Raw genomic sequence first — 16,530 nt, forward strand, 5'->3', positions numbered from 1 at the left:
CTTTATACAGCATGAACGGTGGAAATAACAGTAAATTGCTCTCTCTCTCTCTCTCTCTCTCTCTCTCTCTCTCTCTCGCCTCTCTCTCTCGCTTTCTATATATGTATATATATATATATAATATATTATATATATATAATATATACTATAATAGTATACACAGGCAGTCCTTGGGTTGCGACGGGGGTTCCATTATTGAGATGCGTTGTAACCCAAAAAATTGTCGTAAGCTGGAACATCACTAAAAATCCTAAGAAAACCTTACTTTTAATGCTTTAGGTGCATTCAAAACTATGTAAACTGCATTCTTATTGCATTTTGCATAAAAAAACCTTCAAATATTGATTATTTTGCATTTTTGGTCATATTTCTTCTGCCAGATGACCGTTGTAGGCGTCGTTACCCTGCAAATAATTTCTGATGAATATAATTGAAAAGCGCCTTAACCTCGGAACGTCGTAAGCCGAACCCATTGTAACCCGGGACTGACCTGTAATAATTAATTATCTATATATAAGATAGATTTATATATATATAGAGAGAGAGAGAGAGAGAGACGAGAGAGAGAGGAGAGAGAAGAGAGAGGGATAATTGAAACGAACAGCCATAACAAGGATCATACATACAAAAGCACATATATATATATATATTAGATATTATATATATATATATATATATATATATATATATATATATATATATATATATATATATATATCATATATATATATATATGATATATGATATATATATTATATATAATATATATATATATATATATATATATATATATTATATAGGTATAAATAATAAAATTATATATAATATCTATAATATATATATATATATATATATTATATTAAATATATAAATATAAATATATTATAATATATATATATATATATATATATATCGAACTACAAATGTCCTTTAATATCTAATTCGCTCTACCCCGGAATTAATATATTTTCATATATGTTTAACCGAGGGGGAGGGGAATTTATTAAGCGATAATAGAATTGCTGACCGACAGGCGCGAACCATCGACCTCTCAATTCCAGGACTGGCAGTGAAGCCTTAGCCAACCTCGCCTTGGCTAAGGCTTCACTGCCAGTTGTGGAATTGAGAGGTCAATGGTTCGCGCCTGTCGGTCAGCAATTCTATTATCGCTTAATAAAATTCCCCCTCGGTTAAACATATATGAAAATATATTAATTCCGGGGTAGAGCGAATTAGATATTAAAGGACATTTGTAGTTCGATATATGTATATGAATCACGGTAATGTGATATGACGTATATATATATATATATATATATATATATATATATATATATATATATGTATATATATATATATATATATATATATATATATATATATATATATATATATATATATATATATATATATATTATATATGTGTATGTAATTATGCATGTTTTTGTATTTATACGTTATTGAAATGCGACAGAATATCATATTAGAATGTACATTATCAATATCGGTTTCTTTTAAAGTATTTATTTTCATCCACAACCTAAAATATAAACCCCACGCAGCGTAGCACGTTATGTTTATAACATCCATTTTACCTTCGTTCACCCACCTTCTCCACCCTCTGTAAACATGCATATAACTTTTTCAAAGAACCACCAAGATCTGTGAACGATGGAGGTCTTCCCACGATGCCGCGTCTTTCTCTTTCACCTATCTTTTACATATCCTTGCATTCAAATCACATAGCACAGCCACCCTCCCATGTCTAAATCTAGCCAGGCTATTTGGGTAGCGTCAGATTCTCTGGATTGTATTTCCCATGAATGATATTGGCTCCTGAATTTTATAGTTATTAATGGCCTCTTTGTTCCTTTTAAGAGTACAGCCATCACAATTAAAGCTTTCAGTGTTGAGAAAACTGCAATGAAGGAGCTATTATTTAAGCTATAGTAGATTCACATTAACCGTGCATCTAATGTTTAAGCCAGTCCCTTGCGATGCTCCTGATTGGCTGTTGATAAGCCAGTTACAGGGCTGGAAACTCTGTCTCTCCCCAGAGTTCACATGGGTGGGATCTATGTTCCACCTCTCCTGCGGGATGCTTTTGAAAGACGTATCCCTCAGAGAGGAAGAAGATAGATCCTACCCATGTGAACTCTCCAGAGAGACTGAGAGTTTCCGGTCCTGTCATTGGCTTATCAACAGTCAATCAGGAGCGTCGTAAGGGACTGGTCTAGACATCAAATGCACGGTTGATGTGAATCTACCATAGTACTCTTCAGTGAATGCAAGTTGGTCATTGCGTATTGCATAGTGCTGAGGGCCGCGAGCCAATCATGGAATTGCTGTATTGTTTTGGAAGTTTATCAATTAAGGCGTGACAAACGACTTAAATTGGCTCTATATGCACTGTTTAAATGGCGCTAAAATTAGAATCAATCATCCAAGTTTCAAAATAAAGTTTTTTCCTTAGAATAAGATTTGCACGTGGATTTATTTTTCTTTTTTGTGGAAACACCATGTGGATTCTGTACGGAATATTATTTCATTAGTCTAAAACCTAAAGTCTATAAGTTTTCATGGGCTATATTTTATCAGTTCAATACATATTGCACTCTGGTACATCTGCAACTGGGTGCATATTGCCAACTACATCTGCAACTGAGTGCATATTGCAGTTGGCTGCATTTGACACACTGTGTACATTTGGTATATTTTGTTCACTTGAACCATATTAGTTGGTCTGCTTTGTTCACGAGGTCCACTTAGTCCTTAATCTCCACGAGATCCGTTTAGCTGATTCGGTGCGGTTGGTCTACTGTGTGGTCCTTGGAGGCAGCTGGATAAGGAAGTTGTCGAAAAGTGTTGATAAAGATGAGCCCTGGTATCCATGGCCTGCCTTTGGTAGTTTCCCAGTGAGTTTCCCAACTCGCTGTCTCCCTTTTAACACACTTTCTCTCATTTTTCGAATGGGGATAGATATCCTGTACTGCCCTCCTCTTTAAGGAGGACGAGAATTTCACCCATGGCGCATAATCCTTTGAAGGTTACGTGCCGCTGGGGAAAATTTAGACAAAGGGAAAGAATTTACCACCGAGGAAAATATAGACTAAGAGAAAGATTTTACTGAGTAAAATATAGTAAACGGGAAAGAATTTCCAATAGAAAAAAGGAAAGAATTTGCCACTGAGGAAAATATAGACAAAGGGAAAGAATTTGCCAATGAGGAAAATATAGACAAAGGGAAAGAATTTGCCACTGAGGAAAGTATAGACAAAGGGAAAGAATTTGCCACTGAGGAAAGTATAGACAAAGGGAAAGACTTTGCCACTGAGGAAAGTATAGACAAAGGGAAAGAATTTCCCATAGAAAAAGGGAAAGGATTTGCCACTGAGGGAAATATAGTCAAAGGGAAAGAATTTGCCACTGAGGGAAATATAGACAAAGGGAAAGAATTTGCCACTGAGGAAAATATAGACAAGGGGAAAGAATTTGCCACTGAGGAAAATATAGACAAGGGGGAAAGAATTTCCCATAGAAAAAGGGAAATAATTTGCCACTGAGGAGAATATAAACAAAGGGAAAGATTGTGGAGGCGCCGTTACAAAGGCACGACCTGTCCTGGCCTTAGCGACGCGTCTTACATAAGGTTGTTGTTATGTAGTAACGTGACTGAGGGGCCCCTTCCTTCGCGCCATTGGCTAACATTACGAAACGAGATTCCACTGCTAACAACGGTCTAGAACCCAAGACCAAAAAGTGATACGTATCTTTCTGACACTGTGGTAGAAGAAAGCTGCTGACGGCATGAAGGCGAAGAGGGTATGTAAAGATGACATAAAGTCAAATGCTTTGAAACGACTGTAGATGTATTGAAGTCAAGTAGCTAGCTATACCTAGATGTGAAACTAGCTAGGTATACTACCTACCTAGGTAGCTAGTGGCTGACCCTCTAGGCTACTTGCGTATACGAAATGCCATTCTGTGTTGCTAATTAGTATTATGATGTTATCCTAATTACTTTGAAAATATAGTAGCCTATGTCATAGTATTTTGTATCCGACATTGGTAGGAGACTTGGGAAATTGGGGTGATCCCAACCACATCCCATATGTAGGTATAGTACCTAGGTATTAGTCCAGCAGTTAGCCCCTGTGGTACCCCATTACGAAACCGGAGTATGGGTGTGGCTGGGGGAAGGCAGGCAATTCATAAATCATGCCATATTACCTTTGAAAGAATAGGCTAGATGGGCGTTGTTGGGTCTTAAGTTAGGGAGGTAGTCTAATCTACCTTAATGTAGGGTGCTCAGTCCTTACTAGACTGGAGATCTGGAAACCTCTCTCTCTCTCTCTCTTCTCAACCTGATGTAGAGTGACATTATGTAAGTCGTAAAGTACAGTGATGCAGCCTAACCTAATTTCTTTATTTTCTTTCTTTCTTTTTAATGTAATAATCCTGATGTAGATTGCTGAGTCCTCATCTGGCAAGGAGGATTTTACCCTCCCGGGACTCCCAACCTAACCTTTCGCCCAAAATATTTGAGTGTCAGTTATATAGTTATATGTTATACGTATATATTTATACTAAACATTTAAATTCATGGGTAAGGAGAAACAACAGGCATGTCTCCTTTTTTAGGCACTTCCTTTTTCTAGGAACTACTAGTGAACAATTACAAGCCTTCGTTTTGTGGGCTTGTGTGCAGATATTTGAAAAATCATATAGTTTGCCTTACAAGTTAATGTGTACAGATATGTTTATTTATGCCTAAGAATTCAAAGGTATGTCTTTATAATATTTAATGAAAAGAAATAAACTAGTTGAAATTCTAAATGTAATTGTGGTCTGATCATATTCCAGAACGCAATGCTGTCTTCTGACTCAGAGAGCGAGCTCGAGCCACCCAGTAAGAAACAAAAGATAGAAATGAATGGACGGCAAAAACTTGAAACACCTAAGCGAACTGTCAGAAAGGGTAGGCCAGCCAAGCAGAGAAACCAAGAAAATTGCGAAGTAAAGATAGAACCATCTGATGAATCCAAAATTAAAGTGAAACAGGAAATGGAAGATAACACTGATGATGAGGTTAGTACAGCACTTCGTTTGTCTCTTTTTTCCAAAAACTTGAATTGAATCATTTAACCTAACCCTTTCAGATTACATGTGCCCGATTTTGCAGTCGGCCTTAAATCCTGGTCATGATTGAAGCATGCAGCACATGGACTTGTTTTATGGTAGTCTTAGCTAGAAATTAGTTCTTATATCTTGAGTTTTTTGGTTTTTTATGCTACCATTATGAAAGTGGGGAATTCTTTCAAGTTTTCACATGCTAACCAAGATGCACCTAAACGTCTTTTAGATAAGTGACCTCCAGAATACATTGTAGCTCTTATTCAATATTGGTTTCAACTTATTCTGGTATGCAACTTGCAGTTTTGTATATTAGTACATACTTATATTGTAGAGATTCACATAGGGGAAACATTTGAGTTTTGATATGTCTTAATCATTTCTTACCCATTTTTGTAATTACAGTATTATTGTTTTATCCACAGAAAAAGGATTTTTCTCCATCTAATGGAGACTTCTCAGAATATGAACGTCAAATACAGAAGAATCTAGAAGCCAGAGCAAAGTTCATGACTTCTTTAGATATATTTTCTGCAAAGGAAAACCTTTTGGAACTTAGTCCCAAGACTCCAAAATCAGTCAAAAAGGAGTACAGAGGGATTGCAAGAGAACGAAAAACTCCTCCAGAGCCGTAAGTATATCTCACAGATCACTACTCATTAAAGACAGACTCATTGCCTTTTCATATCCATAGTTCAGTGTTGTGCCATAAATTCAGTATTAAGAAAACTAAAGTATTGTGCCCTTAAAAGTAAGAAATGGCCATTGAAGGTTTTTTCTAACTGTTTGGACATTTCAAGTTATTTGAAATCTCAAGAGGTATTTTATTTCCTGTATAAAGTGATTTTTTTATTTTTAATTATTCAGTTATACAGTATTTTCCTAATTAAATCTAAATGGTTCAGTACAAGCAGAAATTTTCTATGTCACTGACCACACTTGAAAACCACATGCTTATGAGGCATTAATGTTCTTTGCTAGAAGGATAATGGAGAAAAATAGGCATCGGAATTTCAATGAGAAATAAAAAGTGCTTTAAATGATTAGAAAAAGGTGGCAGAAAAAACGTCTTCATAGAAATAATTTAATTGAAAGGAAGTGAGATTAGACAAAGTTTTACACTTAGAGGCCAGCCTGATTGTAGCTGGGTCCTTTTGAAGATACACCTCAGGCATGGAAGTATTAGCTTGAGTGTTTCTCACCTAATAAGCTATTCGAGCTGTGGAAAGTGCAGTAATTGGTTTGTTTTGAAACAGAATTTTAAAACATAAATGAAATGTAGTTCCATTATATACTATTTTTGTGTGCCATTGTTAAGCATAAACAAGATGTGGTTTTAATATTAGTCATCAGTCCAAGTGTTGTATTTTTAAAGGGAAATTTTGTCACAAAGATTGAATGGGGTTATACAGTGGACCTCCCTTATTCGTGGGGAGGGATGGGTACCCCCCACACGAATATCTGAAATGCGCGAATACTTAAAACCCCTCTAAAAACCCTTAGAACTGCGTATTTTGATAGTTAAAACGCGCACACAAATAAATCAATAGTTTTGTTAGAAAAAAGTGCATTTAGTCATGAAAATGATATGAAAATACAGTAATATGGGGATATTTTTCATTGCTTAGTCACGAAAATTATATGAAAATACAGTAATATGGGGATATTTTGCAATGAAAAATACTACAAATAGGCAAATTTTCCACAAATGATGGGTATCTACAGTCCATTGAAAAATCCGCTAATATTCCATGAATTGTGAGTCCCCAAGTAGCAGGGCTCTACTTTAGTATTACCCGGTGTTCTTGTATTAAATAATTAATAGATATAAGAATAGCATTTCCTAAACTAATATTTTTTGTTTTAAAAGGCAAGAAATCCGCAGAAGTCTGAGGCAACGAAACATGACTCCAGATGGAGCCAATTTACCCTTGCCTTCAGATAGGGAAGTGGCCAAAGCAGAATCTCAGTACGTGGAAGAAAGACCACGACCTTCTCCAGGTATGATTGCTTTAGAGTCTTGATTTGACTTTTTATTCTCATGCATTTATTCTAATTCCTGTTTGGTTACATGTGCCTAATCCTGCTGTTTTATCAGTTGCTCTCTGTTTACATAGTAGAAGTGCTGGTCTTCTAACCCAGATTTTTTTGTAGTAAGTCTGAACATCACAGGAAATTACTTGACTGTACTGCTATCACCACTGGAGATGCTGCCAGAGATATACATGGCCGGATGAGGCTTTATCCTCCTTTTGTGTCTGGGTAACTGCTGACTGAAGTATTAGGCATGTGTAAATTGATGGGCTGATGTTGAAAGATAGATTTTAAATAGTAATATGCACAAGTTTTACTTTGATAAGCCTTGAAAATGGCATAATTAAAATTCATGATTATGCTGTTAAAGTAATGATATTAATGTCATATTCATGTCACAAAGTTACGAAGTCCCAAGTGTTTTTTTAAATCTTGAGATAGCAAAAATTTCAATAGTTTATTTACATGTCATTGATATTGGTTGCAAGTACATTGAAAATACTTTTGTCTTTTAATGAAGTGTCTGATGTGTCATGTAATTTAAAGTTCAAACAAAAGAATTTTTATTTTTACAAAGCAGGAATTTCAGGAAAAGTTGTTGAGCTTGACAAAGTTTTTTTTTTTTTTTTTTTTTTTTTTTTTTTTTTTTTTTTTTTTTTTTTTTTTTTTTTTTTTTTTTTTTTTTTTTTTTTTTTTTTTTTTTTTTTTTTTTTCAAAATCAATAATAAACAAATTTCTTGCATATTACGCAGGTCCAGCTCCACTGATAGATTACTATGAAAAGAGTCATAAAGAGGAATGTGAAATAACCGTGAGTGACATAGCAAAGATATCTCAAAGTGCAGGAAAAAGCTCTGTATGGTCTGGCAGCTTGACAAGGTTAGTGAGCAAAAGTGTTTAGCGTTAAGAAAAATAGAGGAAGTATATTGCATACATATAATGGTTATGGAAGTTTAATTCAAGTAAGCCCAGAGGGTAAGTAATTGGTGTAATCTTTGAAGTAGAATTATGAGTAAGGGACTTTAAAAGAAGTTGAACTGATGTGTGGAAATGGATTAAAGGGAATGGATGACGAGTTAAGGCAAAAAGCAGTGCAACTGATGCTGAAATGACATTTCAAGGGACCTTTAGTATTGTACAGTGTGTCATGCAAGGAACACCAATAGCTTATCACCCTCTGGTGCTTCATATGTCAGGATAAACGGAAAGTTAAGCAGGTCATAAGTGTATCTCACATATGTCATATACACTTTTTGTAAGTGTTGATATGTGTATGAAGTTTTGGCAGTTTTATATAGACTTCTTGGACTTAGTTGCAGAATTACATACTCTATTAATAGAGTATACAGTACAGGCAGTCTCCGGCTTACGATGGGGATTCCATTCTTGAGACGCGTTAAAAGCCGAAAATCGCTGTAAGCCGGAAAATCATAAAAAATCCTAATGCTTTGGGTGTATATTAAAAACTATGTAAACTGTATTTTTAATCCATTTTTCATCATAAACCATCAAATATTGATTATTTTGCATTTTGGAGTCATATTTCTTCCAGCAGATCGCTGTCATAAGCGCCGTAACCCTGAAACATGCATCGTAAACGTGGAAATAATTTCTGATCAATATAATTTAAAAGCGTCTTAACCTCAGAATGTCGTAAGGCAGGGACTGCCTGTATAGTAATTTTTCAGAAGAATTACTTGAATTGTATTATTCAAGCTGTATCTGAAATCATGCTAGTATAGTATACAGTAAGTCCTCGGGTTACGCTGGTCTCGACTTACGATGTTTCGTGGTTACGAACGCGCCCCCATAAAAATATAAAAAATAATATTTTGCGTCGTTCCGTCTTACGCGGTTTAGCGTCGTAAGCAATGTAAACAAACGCGAACTAGTTCCGGGCGCACGGCGGAAGAATACGCTTTGTGGGGGAGAGGACGGCGTCGCTTCGCTACGCTCATTCCTCGCCCATACGCCATTTTGGTTGTTTACACTGCCTCTCTCTCCCTCGTGTTGTATCGTTTTTGTAACTTTTTGCTCTTTGTTATGGCTCCCAAGCGCAAGGCGGACTCTTCTGATGGTAGTGCATCGAAGAAAAGAAAGGCCATCACCATGGAAATTAAAGTGGACATTATAAAGCGATCTGAGAAGGGAGAAACGCCAACAAACATTGGCCGCTCGCTTGGCCTTAGCCGTTCGACCGTTGCTACCATTATCAAAGATAAAGAGCGCATCGTTGAACATGTGAAAGGATCTGCTCCTATGAAAGCGACAGTGATAACTAAGCAGCGTAGTGGTCTAATAATTGAAATGGAAAGGTTATTGGTGCTTTGGTTGGAAGACCAAAATCAACGGCGTATCCCAGTCAGCCTTATGGTGATTCAGGAGAAGGCGAAAAGATTGTTTGAAGCGTTGAAAAAAGAGGGGGAGGGAAGTGAAAGTGAAGAGTTTGTGGCTAGTAGGGGTTGGTTTATGCGATTTAAGGCTCGGGCCAATTACCATAACCTTAAATTGCAAGGTGAAGCTGCTAGTGGGGATGAGAAAGCAGCGAGTGAATTTCCTAAAGCGTTGTCTGAGATAATTAAGGAGGGGGGTTATTCTGCTCAGCAAGTGTTTAACGTAGACGAGACAGGTTTGTTTTGGAAACGTATGCCTAACCGCACTTACATCGCCAAGGAGGAGAAGTCAGCACCCGGTCATAAAGCCAGCAAGGAGAGGCTAACTTTACTTCTTGGGGTAATGCTGCTGGCGACTTCAAACTGAAGCCCTTGTTGGTGTATCAGGCTGAAAATCCAAGGGCACTCAAGGGCATTTGGAAGGGTCAACTACCAGTAATTTGGAAGTCCAAACAAGAAGGCATGGGTGACACTTGCAGTGTTTGAGGCTGGTTCGTAAACCATTTTGTTCCAAGTGTGGAGCGGTATTGCGCCTCCAAGGGTATCCCCTTTAAGGTGTTGCTAGTGCTGGACAATGCCCCTGGACACCCTGCCCAGCTGGGAGACTTCAACCCTAATGTCAAGGTGGTTTACCTTCCACCTAATACCACGGCCCTTTTACAGCCTATGGACCAAGGAGTGATTGCTTCGTTCAAGGCCTACTACCTATGAAGGACAATTGCTATGGCTTTACAGGCAACTGAAACCAAGAAGGACTTGACTCTGAAGGACTTTTGGAAATCCTACAACATCCTTGATGCTGTAAAGAACATTGCTAATTCCTGGGAGGAGGTTAAGCAAACAAACATGAATGGTGTCTGGAAGAAAATTTGTCCTCAATTTGTGAATGATTTCCATGGGTTTGAGGACACAGTTCAGCTAGTTGTCAAGAACGTTGTTGCCCTGAGTAAGGAAATCAATTTGGAGATGGAGGTTGATGATGTTACAGAGCTGCTGGAGTCTCATGGCGAGGAGTTATCTGCTGAGGACCTGATACAACTGGAGAAGCAGATAATAGAGGAAGAAGAAGAAGCACCCACCCCAGAGCCTAAGGCTTTCACAAGGCAGGACTTGATAAGAGGTTTTGCAGAGTTGCAGCAAGCGTTGTCAACTTTTGAGGCTCAGGATCCCAACTTGGACAGGTTCACTAGGGTTTCCAGAGGCGTCATGGATTTGATGCAGTGTTACAAGGAGATCTTGGATGAAAAGAGGTCGCTCTCTGTTCAGACTAACCTGGAGCAGTATTTTAAGAAGGTAGAGAGGCCTGCAGGAGATCCTGTACCCTCTACCTCAGCTGCCTCTGCTAATCCAGACTCGCCTGCCCCACAATCTCCAGCACCTTCTGAATGTTCTGCTAACCCAGACTCACCTGCCCCAGTATCTCCAGCACCTTCTGTAGGTTCTGCCTCACCTAAAGACTCACCTGCCCCAACATCTCCAGTAGTATGTTCTGCCTCACCTCAAGAATCACCTGCCTCAGCATCTCCAGTACTAGTATGTTCTGCCTCACCTCAAGAATCATCTGCCTCAGCATCTCCAGCAACTTCTGGAGGTTCTTTTTCTCTTCACTAACCTCCCCCAGTCTCTCCAGCACCGCAGCTTCCTCTCCAGTGTGCAAGCCAATCAAACTAATAAAGGTAAGGAATTGTTCTCTCGTTGTTATTGATAGGTATTTACATTAAATCATGTGGTATTTTTCAATGTTCCGACTTACGCTGAAAATCGTGTTACGACGCATCGTAAGAACGGATCAACGTCGTAACTCGAGGACCCCCTGTAACTTACATTTGACTGTTGTTCTTTAGCTTGAATTGTTGTACTATAGGTCTTGTAGTTGAAAAAAATTACTAGATATTACATGGAATGTAACTTTTTGATATATCTTTATTTATATCATTATATGATTTTTACATTTTTTTTATATGCTAAATACTCGATTCCAGACTTGTTTTCCCATATGTAATATGAAATGTTTTTTAATGGTGTTGCACTTACTGATAGTTGGAATATTGCTGACAGGGATACAAAATTAATTTATATTGTGTAAGGAAATATTATCATTCTATACATGAATTTATTTTCAAAATGATGTTTACAGTGTAATGAAGATCTTGAAGGGAATGAAGATTGATGAGAATCATGTAGCAAAAGTTACACCACAACGTACATTTTCCATCCAACTCCATCCGTCAGAACACAAGACACTTCTCCTTATCGGTGCTAAATGGGGAGAACTTGGTAAGATTTTTTTACTTTTGTTAGCAAATAATTGGAAGATAACTTCATATGCTGACCACTTATGTGCATATGATCAAACGTGATAGCTACAGTATAGCAGTTTTCTTGATAACTTTATTTACCATCAGCTGATGACTGGGTACATGTACTTTAAAAGATTACTTAGTGACATCTCAATTTTTGCTGTTTTTTCATATATTTGAAAGCCTTAATCTTAGTGTATCCTTTCTACTGGAACACTTGATGCAATGGCTTTTTTTTCTTCTTCTTCTTCTTCTTCTTCTTGATACTGGGCCTTAATATAGACTGTTAACAAACTGTATTTATCAAATTTTGGCTTCATTTCTCCATGCAGCATTAGAGGGAGATGGGAAGGTGAATCAACACAAAACCTTTAGTGTACACTGCATTTTTCTACTTCAGAAGCAAAGTTTTCTTCTGATTTTTTTTAATCCACTTGATAGCTGAAAAATTGCACCATTGATTGATTTTAAAAACCTAAGTTTCATAGTCTGTCGTGTTGTAGGCTTTTCCTGACAGGTATTTAGTAGCAAAACCCTTTACACTCTTAATGATGTTTACTTATAAAGTAGAGCCTTAAAATAATTGTGTACTTTTACATGAAAATAATATGTTAAACTTTGCAGAAATTAGTAGTTGTAAAGGGAGTTTTCATTAGGGTCCTTTAGGTTATCACAAGGGGGTACATGTTCACAGTGATGGTAAGGATAGACAAAATTGATTTATTATTTTCTAATTAGAGATACACAGGTGATGTGTGAGGTAAATAACAATCACATAAAATGAGTTGAGAAAAAAGACAAAGCAGAGAATTAATCAGTACTAAATCTCAATTGTCCCCACTCTCCAATTGTCAGTACTAAATCTCAATTGTCCCCACTCTCCAATTGTATTTGTTCATGGCTGTTACACTAAAGTCAATTGAGGAAGTGTCTTAACATTTCTCAGTTTGTGGTTTAGATAGTCCATTATCTACATTATACTTTATAGTGTATGTGGTTTTCTTATAACAGGTGTGTGGGACGTTGAAAGAAAAGATAGTACCGATGGAGCTTACTATTTCAACATACACAGTAGACCTATTAATTGCTTAACTGTTCAAAAATCAAAACCAGAGCATGTTTACACTACCAGCTATGATGGAAGTCTTCGAAGAACTGATTTATCTTCAGGAATAGTGGAGGAGGTAAGCATTGTAGATGTAAATTTAGCAGCGCCATTGTTGAATGTTAAAAGCTGACCGTATTGTACTATGTATAGTTAAAATATCTTATATTTTACAAGGGCACTTTCTAGTTAAGGTAATGATAATCCTTGTAGTGTACAGTAGTTTATCCTGCAACTGCATATGAATTATACTTTCCCCATATTTCATGCTTTATGACTCAACTAAATATAACATTTTACTCATTTTCTTTTATGGCATTTTCCTTACTAATTTGCTTATATAATATTTTCTTTCTTTTATAGGTGTATAGCTACTGCAAGTCTGGAGAAGCTGGGCGTCTTTGGACCTCGTGGCATGCACAGCGAGATGAAAATTGTGTGCTAGTTGCAGGAAGTAATGGAGATGTAGTTCATGTTAGTGAAGATGTGTTTGTTCTGTGATGTTACTCTATATTTAAAACTAAATTTTCTTCATTTAGAAATAACCAAGAGAATAAGGTGAATGTTTTAAGTTTCATAAATACTTTTATTTCTTTAACATTTTTTCTTCACTTTGTTTTTTAATGCAGATTCTATTTGTTTTTAGTGTGATTTGCGTGATGTACCAGGAACTTCGGAGAGTATTTATGTCCATGATAAGTCAGTAAAAGTTGTTACTGTCCACCCAACTCAGAATCACTACTTTGCCACATCTTCACTAGGGTAAGTAATTGTTTACACCAGTGGCTCGAAACGACACTGGTAATACAGAAATTGTCAATACTTGTAGCATATAATAATCAAGTACAGTATAAGCTTTGTTTCTTTTTTATTCATTTCATCAGAAGTTATCATTACAGTATTTCAATAATCTCATTCAGTTAGGGTTATTTAGTACAAATGGCAGTACTCCATACTGCGTACAGACCTCTTATATTGATAGTTTAGTATTTAGGAAATCTTAGAACATTTATATATAAAGGAATAGATATACTTGAAAAAGAAATTTATAAATAGTATTTTTTCAGGTTTGTAAGGTTGTGGGATTTGAGAAAACAAAAGAAAAACCAACCCATTTCTGAAGTGATACATGGAAAAGTGGTTTCAGGCTTGGAGTTCTCACCTGTCACGGGTTAGTAATTAGTGTTTTTAACATTTTAATGTTTGTGTCTTATTGTAGTCAGTTGCAGATTCTTGAATTATTTATGGTTGTCGTCTCTGAGCCAAATTGCTAGATACTGTACCATATTTGTAGTTTTTTATTTAACTTATAACTGAATTATTTTTTAATAAAGTTATTATTTAATTATATGAAGTATTTGGAAATGTCATTTTTGCAAAAATAGCATATGGTTGCCAGAGTAAAGTAGTTTTTCTGTAGTAAAGTAACAAATTTTGTGTAAATCTTTGCTCTAATACAGTGGTCCCCCCGTATTCGCGGGGGATGCGTACCAGACCCCCCTGTGAATAGTTAGATTCCACAAATGTTTGGAACCCCTATAAAAATGCTAAAAACATCCTATTTAGTTAGTTAAAATTTAAGAAAAACCACTAAAAATTTTCATACTTGGTTTTTCTAATAGTTTTATCACAAAAAGTGCATTTTATGATGAAATTGATAAAAAAAAAAAACAGGAATTTGTGGATATTTCTCATAGAAAAATACTGCGAATGTGCGAATTTTCCGCGAATAATGTGGGGAAACGTTCCCGAGAGAAATCCGCGAATGTGTGAGTCCGCAAATCCGGAGATCGCCAATACGGGGGCATCCACTGTATTTATTCCTCATTTTAGGTGAAATAATGATTTAGAGTAAAATAGTTCAATAGACAGTATTGACTCAACTATATGTCATTTGTTTTTACATGACTAATTCAGCAAATTACAATAGCTTTATTGATTTCTGAGTTTCTTCCTACCTGCATTACCATTAGGTATTTGTATTTCCAGGAACACGCTTGGTATCAACTAGTGGAGACAATAATTTACGAGTAATTTCGTGTGACTTAACGAATCTAAGTGGTCAGTATACTGGATATGGTTATCCTATATCTTAAAATATTCCCTTCCTGCTCTCTTTCTAGAATTGCAATTTAGCATTATATTATTTTATTTATGTTCCCTGAGTTTCTCTCTCTCTCTCTCTCGATAGGATTGAAATGAGGTGTAATTTTCAATGATAGACATACATCATTACTTAATAAATCAAAGTGAAAGGCTCTACCATATAAAATGGAAGGTATCTTTCCAAGGAAAAATTTGAATTATTCTGTAATTTGCACTAATTATTGTGATAGTAGTCTTAAATAAGCTGGTTGAAATTAGTAAAGGAACTTATGTAAAGAGTAATCTGAAGTTAACAGTCTAAATATTTCAGGCTATGAAAGATTTATGAAAGAGTGAGTGTTTTCATAATTTTCATTGAATTTATCAAATTTTTATCTTTTTTTAGTCGCAAAGAAGTTTCATCATGATAACTACACTGGACGATGGTTGACAACTTTCCGGGCTAGATTTTTCCCAGGCCGTGAAGATTTGATCATTGTTGGCTCCTTAAAACAACCTCGAAGGGTAAGGTTAAAATTAATATTTTATTGTTGAACTGCTGCAAAATGCATACCAGGAAATCCAATTTTACAAAAACATAAGTAGCTTTTCTTGTGAAGTTAAAGATATTGTGGCATAGTTTCACACAACTAGAAATGAGAAGCAGGGATATTGAGTGCAACCTAGCGTGACTGAAGTACGTATGCTCCACTTGACTTTACTGCTGCCCACTTTTTCTTTCAACCCAAGGTTAGACTATAAGGAGAAATGAATATAATATACAGTATATGACAAGCTGTAGTTTAGGTGGGATGTTAAGCATTTGAGAATCCCAGCCTTTACAAAGTTTTAATGGATCAATTAAAACATTTAGGAACATAATTAAGTCTTTGAACACCTATTGAAAAAGTTGATAGTTTGTACTTTTGATGTATAAAAAATGGTTCATAGACCAACTAACTATTCATTGGAGACAATGGTACTCATAAGTGTAAGACTAGGTATCTTGAGGATGGATGAGGAATGAACACAGATAATGATTAAAAGGCAAAGAGAGGTAAGATTGTATCACATTTTCCACCACCATAAAAAAATGTATATATATATTTATTACGGTCTTAATATAAATAGTTGTTTCAAAGGCTGTGTGAGTTAAGAGGGCTCTGATCTTATGCACATTTTTCTCTGAAGAGATGCTTTGGACATAACATTTACACCACTCCAGGGAGAATTGTTTTTGATACTTGGGTAGGAGCTGTGAGATTGGAGGCTGCAGATTAATAGACCTGTGGAAGTGAAAGCACAGTAAAGATGGGAGTGGTGGAATTATGCCGGGTCCCTTTGCTCTACATGGCTTTTGGGGCCAATTTTAGGATTTGGTTTAAAAACTTATGCTTTTGGTTGTAAGATTTCATTAACTTTTTGCTTGTAGGTATGGCAGCACACATAGGTTGTTTTACAAAATGAGATTTCTTATAGC

General features: G+C 36.1%; 1 protein-coding gene across 3 annotated transcripts in view; it reads left to right on the forward strand.

The window, feature by feature from the left end:
- Positions 1-16,530, forward strand: part of LOC135218389 (WD repeat-containing protein 76-like) — a 46,549-nt gene that overhangs the window by 26,988 nt on the left and 3,031 nt on the right. For 2 of the 3 annotated variants that reach the window (XM_064254683.1, XM_064254684.1), the window contains 11 exons: positions 4,864-5,088; positions 5,559-5,764; positions 7,004-7,134; positions 7,920-8,046; positions 11,698-11,837; positions 12,872-13,044; positions 13,329-13,439; positions 13,612-13,727; positions 14,033-14,136; positions 14,955-15,026; positions 15,457-15,575. In XM_064254683.1, coding sequence (XP_064110753.1) covers positions 4,870-5,088; positions 5,559-5,764; positions 7,004-7,134; positions 7,920-8,046; positions 11,698-11,837; positions 12,872-13,044; positions 13,329-13,439; positions 13,612-13,727; positions 14,033-14,136; positions 14,955-15,026; positions 15,457-15,575 — 1,518 coding nt within the window. In that variant the 5' untranslated portion in view covers positions 4,864-4,869. Of the gene's footprint in view, positions 1-3,658; positions 3,823-4,863; positions 5,089-5,558; positions 5,765-7,003; positions 7,135-7,919; positions 8,047-11,697; positions 11,838-12,871; positions 13,045-13,328; positions 13,440-13,611; positions 13,728-14,032; positions 14,137-14,954; positions 15,027-15,456; positions 15,576-16,530 lie in introns of those variants that run through there. The other variant, XM_064254682.1, reaches the window with a different exon arrangement.

The sequence above is a fragment of the Macrobrachium nipponense genome, chromosome 9 (assembly GCF_015104395.2).
Source record: "Macrobrachium nipponense isolate FS-2020 chromosome 9, ASM1510439v2, whole genome shotgun sequence".
In the NCBI taxonomy this organism is placed as follows: domain Eukaryota; kingdom Metazoa; phylum Arthropoda; class Malacostraca; order Decapoda; family Palaemonidae; genus Macrobrachium; species Macrobrachium nipponense.